Source organism: Protopterus annectens, chromosome 7.part0 (genome assembly GCF_019279795.1).
Source record: "Protopterus annectens isolate FY-2018-M chromosome 7.part0, PAN1.0, whole genome shotgun sequence".
Lineage (NCBI taxonomy): Eukaryota > Metazoa > Chordata > Ceratodontiformes > Protopteridae > Protopterus > Protopterus annectens.
In genome coordinates this window covers 208913018-208920884 of record NC_056739.1, presented here as the reverse complement: position 1 = coordinate 208920884, position 7867 = coordinate 208913018, and the positions used below count along the sequence as shown (strand labels likewise).

Here is a 7867-nt window from a genome sequence, read left to right as displayed (position 1 = left end):
GAGGAGAAAAAAAACAGCCCACGGCGAAAACCACAACATACACACGCCGACTCAATTGGCTGGGCAGAAGCAACAACTATTCTAATGTTGACTTTATTACATTTTCATATGAGGTAAACCTTTCCGCCTTGTGATTCAATATTGCCAGGCACAAGTGACAAAAATAACACCCCTTTACGATGTCGTGAATAAGACAATTTGAATTAACGACACTTTTCCGTAGGTAGATAAGTGTGTAACGTTAACGATCGACAGACGATTTTACTCCTGACAGCTGCTTACTACAAAATTAACACATTTTTTTACAAACGACAGTTACATTTTAAGAAAAAAATCAGGAACTGTTGAGAAATACGAGCTGAAGCAAGGATCACCGATGTAATATAGGAAATACAACATCACAGCTCTTACAGTTGGTAAACATTCCCTCATGGAGACTCCATATTGTTAAACACACGTGACAAAAATAATATCCATCGAGAATGTTATGACGCGCTTTTCTGAACAGGAAGCGCACTAAAATAACGAAAGACTATAACTCCCATCATCGTTTAAGATCTTCCTTTTGTGGGCGTGATTACGAGGTCTGTGAGGGCGGGAGACAGAGGCGGGTTTTGCCATAATTTTTGGGAGTTGTAGTTTTTGTACTTTGTTTGCTGTGAGAGGCGGCGTACGTTACAGAAATACAGACTACTATACCCATAGTTCTTATGTAACTGGTACCGCTGCGATGGGTTGATTCGGGTCTGTTGGATGTTCTATCCGACACGGAACCCAATGGGTAAGATAGCCAGTGCTACAGTTCCAGTAGGGTAATTAATTGATAGTATGGTTCCACGGCAGGGATTTCCAGAGTGGGGCATTTCTGTGAGGTGCTGAAAGAGAACTCCATCGCGAGTCCTGGCCTGGCAGTGAGATTGTGGCATTAAGTTCGGGCCCTCTGCGTTATTAATTTGGTAATAAAATACCTGTTTTTGGAAGCACTTTGTTTACTGGATACAAATCATAGAAAAAGGCTCTACTAACAGAAAGCAAAGGATATAACGTACATCGTAGTATTAGTCTGTGGTCTCTGGCCAGCTGCAGGTGATACATCTTCGATCCTATAGCCACGGATCTGCTGTCCCTTGGATAGCGAGCACCAAGCCGCCACCCTTTTCGAGATTTCTGTTAGCGGGCAGTACGGCGGCCAGGGAAGACGTATCCCGTCCAGCTCTGAGCGAAGTATGTTGGAGGCGATGGCGGAACCGACCGCAGACGGTAAGTGTGAAAAAGAAGATGGAGATGCTGACATTTGGCAACAGCGTTCTGATAATACTCGACTGTGTGTTAGATAAGTGAAATTGTAAGCAAACGGTAGACGACTGATGGGCAAACTGTGGGTTTGTGGAAAATTAATGCTTTGGTGTTTAGCTTCTTGAACGAAAACTGACGAGATCATTTCTCGTTCGAAGGAGTAGGTAAACAATAACGTGCTGTAGCTATGATGGGAGATTGACGGGGAGACCCCGAACAATAGCCGCTGTGTGGGTAGATGTCCTGGAACTGACGGGTTGGGGGATGGTGTTTTGTAAACACCGTTTTGCAGACTGTATTTTGTTTAGTATTTTGCATGTTTTGGTGTCACACGATGCTGTTGAATGACCAACAGTGTGTTATAAAGTAATAGCACATAATTTGTAGAGAAATGGGTGTTGAAATTGATACAGTGGCTGGAATGAGCGATGTGTTTGATTGCTCATCAAGGGACACTCCTATTGAAATATGGAGTCGCCATAGTGTACCACTTACATTTTTGTATTCTTTTAAACACGTTCATCGTAGATTTGTCTTGCTTCAAGCGAATTTGTGTGTTTGTACCGTAAAGCAACACTTGTATGTTATAAAGCTTTCTTTGGCATTTGTCTTCTTGGTCATTCAGGGGTAATGTTTTCCGCTTATTCCTTTGGTGTTTGAAATTGATCGGCTTGGGAGGGATCAGCTACTTTTGTTGTCAGACAGTGTTGTCTTATTTTTCGCAGATGTTGGCGGAATCCTCGAGTACTGTATTTACAATATTGCGATTTTAGGGAAGAAACATTTTACATTGAGTTTTATTTATTTTATTGCCCTGTACCCTTTTAAAGCTTTTTGTTGCGAGGGATGGGTGCTGTTTCTAGCACCCATCCGCAGCAGTTCTATGGGCAACTTAGTTTTTGTGTTTATTGTTTGTAGAATGGATCGTATGTGTTATGTGCTTCTTCGTGGCAGCAGTTGCCACAGAGCAGCGCATGTGCTTAAGGCCTGTCCTAAGTTTGTTTACGGGGAAAAAATTCACTTTACTAAGTTAATAGTGGTGTCATTACCACCTGTTTTACCTTGCAGACTAATTCTTTGTTCACGTAGCTATATTTTGTTTAATAATGAATACATCGCCCCATAAAGTACGCATGCTGTCTTTCATTGTCAACTTGTGCAGCGGTGCTTCTTCCTTGTTTTTGTATATCCCCTTCTGCAGGTGTATCATTTTATTGTAGCATTTCAATGCCGTGGGGTGCAGTATCCATTTTGTGCAAACTCTGGTTAGTGTGTAGGTGCTGTATTGTTGGCGCTTTTACTGTAGGGGAGTTATCTTAAGTGGTTGTCAATTTTTCAACAGTACTTCGAGACAACCCGAAAAATGTCACACCGTCATCGAAAGTTTCTCATTATTTTTTCCGGTAGTGTTTGTACGGAGTCTTAAGTTCAGGCTTGGGTGTTACGGAAAAGTAACTGACCACGAACAAGAAAGCGGGAGCCCAGTTTGAGTAGTAGAATAAAATGATGTATGCATACTGTTTGCACGGGTTTTGTGCAAACACGTCTACCTTAAATTGTCGAAGAATCGATGATTGCATATGTTTATAAGCCAAATTCAGTGCATTTGTTTTTTCCTTTCTTCGTGGTCATGGATTTGTTTGCCGGGAGAAGTATGAATGACGAAAAACAACATGGACTTTGGTAGATGATAGGCCAAAGTGAATATCGCACTGGCTTTTTGGGGAAACTGGGGCATTGTGCTGCAAGAGCGCACTACAGCTTGATGGTTGATCACGTGTGTTATCTGTGCGTCAGTTGTATGTTGTGCCATAAGAGGGGGTATTAGTGCTGAAGGCAATGATTTAAGAGCTCACTTCAGAATGCCTGTATGTCTTTTCACAGCATGGTTGAGTAAACCTGTTACCACATTTCTGACGGTAGTTTGCTTTTATGCTGGTGATGTTGCATGTTAAAAAATTACAGAGCAAGGGTCCTAACTAATGCAGGGGGGGGGGGGGGCTTTCATATCAATTTACCGGCCCTCTGCCAGCTCTGGTGCTTTTTGAATGGTGAGGTTGCTATGGTCTGTCTGTTGTTCGAATGTATGATTGATCTAGGATAAGTTTTATTTGACATCACCAAGTGTAGTACCTCGCAGGATGCGCAGTAGCAAATCCCGCCCCAAACACGCCTCCAGCCACACGTACCTCGCTCCCGTATGAATATTCACATTGCCACTGCCGTTGCAAGGCAGCATCGGCATGAACATTCAAAGCATACAACTATTAAGTTGTTTAGTTGAATCATACTGTGTTTTTAATTCAGAAAAAACACATCTATTCACACAAATAAAACAAACTATTCACAGACTTTAATAGTCACAAAACTTTAGATTTTCACAGACTTTAATAGTCGTAAACATGCAGTATGAGTAGGTTGGAGTATTCAGATATTTCCTTGAATTGTACCTTTTTTTTAAATTCATGAAAAAATAGTCAAATTTTAATAACAATGTAGTAATGACAATCCATATGAATATGCAACACAAACCATGCCGTCAAACGTGTGAGCGGGACCGTTTTATTATTTTTGCGCTTACTTCCGGCTTCATAGCTGATGCCTAGTAGGTTACAGTCAAACCTGAGACCGGGACATCTGTATTTTTTTGTTTTTGGAGCATTTTATTCTTTTGGACTTTGTTCTTATTTTGTGATGTTTACTTATTTTGTGATGTAGTCATTTAGTATGCAGAATGTGGAAATGTGCATTATTATTTTAACGATTAATGCCGGTTTCACTTAATACTTTTGTTTTGGGAGCGTATTTTTGTTTTTATTCTTTTGGACTTCGTGTAGTGATTTACGTACTATACACAATTTCGAGACTGTGGAAATTAGCATGCCTGTCACTCGAACTCGTTTTTCCCCTGCCGATCCGTTAGGCCAAGCCCAAAGATGCGCAGAGCTAACTGTGAGGTACTACACTTGGAGATTACCGGTATCGTTTTACTTTAGCAGTGCAGGAACCCGGTGAATGCAAGATGGGGAACCCTTTCCACTTTCTGGCTAAAAGCTGTAAGAAGTTTTATTTATTTGACACTTGCCGTCTAGGTATATCTATTTTCAGCAAAGGCATCGGGTGAAAAAACATCGTTAAATCTTTAATAATAATTTAATTTATCAGTTAATAAGTCGCTGCGCTACAGCGGTAGCCTCACAGCAAGAGGTTCTCCTGTTCGATTCACAGCTGGAGTGCCTTCGGTGTGGAGTCTGCATGTCCTCCCCACGGTCGAGTGGCCTCCGAAAGGCATGCGTGAATGTGCGTTCCTTCGCTGAAGGTTGGGCGTCGGGTTGGAAACTCGGCAGTATAAAAAACTGTATTGCCAATCATTAGCGGACCGGAGTTCCGCTGTGGCGACTCCTAATCGGGAAAAAGCCGAAAAGACAAAACAATTGTTATCAGTTAATAAGGTCCGTACAGCCATTGACCACGGGGTGGGGCCAAGGTGGGTTTGTAGTGTTTTGTAAATGTCTGTCCGAAGCATCGTTCTATATTTCATGAAGTAAATAAGGTTTTCTATGCATGGGTGCCTATCCTTTCAGACTAGTGTAGTTCTGAAATAGAATAGTCTACGGTATCCAAGACGGACTTTCTCTGAGCTGTAAAGGGATTTGTGTTTTATAATTCTGTGCTTCTGGTTGCAAAAACTCATCCTGTATGGAGAATTATAGAGAATGTAAAAAAAGGTACGTTTTTGGTGTGTTTGGGATACTCTGGTGGTTGAATGGAGGTGGAATCACAACCACATCCTTCTGTCAGTATTGGTTACATTGTCCGCTGTTGTCTTCATCATATTCTTTAAGTGGGCAGATGAATAAGGCAAGGCCTGGCTGAAACATTGGTGATAGTTTTCTGGCTACATTTAACTTTTTGTTTTGCCTTAAAGATTTGTTGGGGGGGCTACATTTAACTTTTTGTTTTGCCTTAAAGATTTGTTGGGGGGGGGGGGGCATACACAGACAGATTTTAGTGTGGGTGTGAATAACTGGCAAATTTTAGTCCTAGAAGGCTGTACAAATGGATTTTAGGCCTTTCCTTTGACACTCGTATATTTTTTGCTCAGATGTAAAATAATTTGAATGCCGTGTTGAGGAGGTTGACTTTCATGTGCTTGTTAACAACTGTATTTGCATGCATTGTATGTTCTTCTGTTTCCTGTATTTAAAACTTCGCAGGTAGCATTTGTGTGCTGCTTGTTGTTTACGGAATCCATATATATTGAAGCATCATGATTAACGGCTCATTTTGAAAACATTATTTGGTTTTGATAGTGAGTGGGCATACACTATGTTTGTTTGTGAGGACACATTCAGTAGGTTGGATCACGTGTGTTTATTTATTTATTTTTTGACATGTAAACTGTATTTGTTAATTTGAATCATACTAGCTTGGTCTTGGAATTTATTTGGGTAGTAGTTCTCTGAAAGAGTTTGGGTTGGAAAGATGATATCTCTTGGGGTGTTGGCTTGTTTTATGATTTTGTAGATAGTTATCGTATTGCTTGTCACACAATTTAGCATCCTGTGAGCATAGTGTTGAGCTAGTGAAATGAACAGGATAAATTTTCCATGTAGGTTACCATTGGAGTGGTATTGTAACTGTTACCCATGACTGTTCAGATACAAATAAAAACGGACTTTCAGTACTTTAATTCTCTGTCTCTTTGTATGTTTAGTTAGTTGATATTGGCTGTTTTCTACTTACAGCTCATAGGTCTTGTTGGCAAGAGAAGAGAACTGCTGTTGCATGACCCTTGGCCACTTATTTATGGGGACTCTTACCATTTTAGCATTATTTAGATGCTTGTTGGGATCCTGGGATGTCTTCCTTTTAGAGGAAAGAAATTATATGCCTTACACATTCAGGACAGAAATTGTTTTCTGTACACATCTGTTTCACAATTGGACAGTTTCTTTGTTATAATAAGGCTTTGTTTATAGTGATGTGTTAAGATGATTAGCTTTTGTAGCAGATTTTCTAATTGTGAGGTAAGTGTGTGTACTTGTATGCTAACAACACCAACTTAGGAAAAAAACCCTCTTTTTTTAAATTAACATTTTCTTCCCTTGCTGGTACACTGCTTTTTTGCATCTGCCTGCTTACTGAATTGGACCGTGGCTTTGGGAAGCATTCTCCACAGGATTGAAGTGAGATCTAAGGAATTTGTCTTTGAGCGAAATACATCTAAGTGCTGTATTTGCAGAGAGAATTTCTCTCTTTGCAGTCATAAATAGCATGTTGATGGCTCACTTTGTATGAGGTTGTGTTTTCAAGTCAGTTTTCCTTCTTGAGCACTGAGATGTACCAGTGAGCTTCTAGAAGAATGCCCCCCCTTTTCAGTTAAAAGAAAGCACAGGCTGCATAAACAGCCCAATGTCTGTCAATCCTCCCAACTCCTCATCCTCTCTGGTTTTGAGGTTAGTTGAGACACGGGCCCTTCCATTTAGTAGTGCTAATTTAAATTGTAGGGATGTTCATTTCTTTATTTCAGTTTTTGAAATTCAGAGCAAGATTTCTGATTTTTTTACAAAAAAAAAAACAGATATTTGATTTTATAGTCTAATCCTGTGATGTTGAGACCAGTTTGGAATTTAATTTATTTGCTGTTGACCTCTGCCCATCCAGTGTTCAAGTTTTTTGAAGGGTTAGGAATCATCTCAGCTTCATGTAGATGGAGAGCCTATTCCATAGGGTGGGGATCCTTTGAGACATAACTATCTCTTCATGTTCTCTCTTGACACAGGCCAAGTATATATATATATATATATATATATATATATATATATATATATATATATATATATTTCCAATTGTTGCAGTTGCTTGCTTGGGTATATACCAAAGGGAAAAATTGTATTCTGTGTCTGTTAAGGGCTTAGTAGCGTGGTAATATAACTTCTTGGATCTGGATGTCAAAAACTCTAGTTGTCTGAGCCTTCTTTGTTACTGGGAACTTTGACTCCTGCATTTTGTCTGTGTAGATATTTCCAGAAGTCCCCCCCCTCTGTAGTCAGCTTTGATGCTGTCCAGTGTGAGCATAGGTTGAGCGTTTAAAATGCCTGGCAACTAGTGGAACTTGAGGAACCATGCTGTCAGTTTGAGGTTCAGAATGTCTGGATGAACTAGTCCGTCTGGATGTGATGGAAGGTCTGGAGCCAGGTCTAGAATCTTAAGTTCAATGAATCGGATAAGCCCAAAGAAAGGGGAAACATATCTGCTGAAGTGCAATAAGGATTACTTTGCTCATCATTCTGAGTGCTTTCTGTAAAAATTTTGGAATTGGGAGACCTTAGGGGAAATACATACATCAGTCAGGGGGCAGTTGTGGAAAATGTCTTTAGGTGAGTTCCCTGGGGGTGGAATTGGGGCAGAGTAGCTGCTGCACTTGTTTAGGGGAGAGGTGAACAGGTCGCAGCAAGGCTGGTCCCATTGATGGAAAATCTTTTCAACCGCTGTTGCATTGAGAGTGCATTTGTGAGGCTGCTCAGTTTGTCTATCACATTGGAACTTCTCGGGATGTGTGCATTGC

At 40.5% G+C, this 7867-nt stretch overlaps 1 protein-coding gene across 3 annotated transcripts in view; it reads left to right on the top strand.

Annotated features, from left to right (window-relative positions):
- Positions 1-673: 673 nt before the first annotated feature.
- PHF23 (PHD finger protein 23) overlaps positions 674-7867 on the top strand; it is a 144096-nt gene continuing 136902 nt past the window's right edge. The window contains exon 1 of one of the 3 annotated variants that reach the window (XM_044076706.1): positions 674-1260. In XM_044076706.1, the coding sequence (XP_043932641.1) occupies positions 1227-1260 (34 nt within the window). In that variant the 5' untranslated portion in view covers positions 674-1226. Of the gene's footprint in view, positions 1261-4303; positions 4353-4681; positions 4784-7867 lie in introns of those variants that run through there. The other 2 variants (XM_044076707.1, XM_044076708.1) reach the window with 2 other exon arrangements.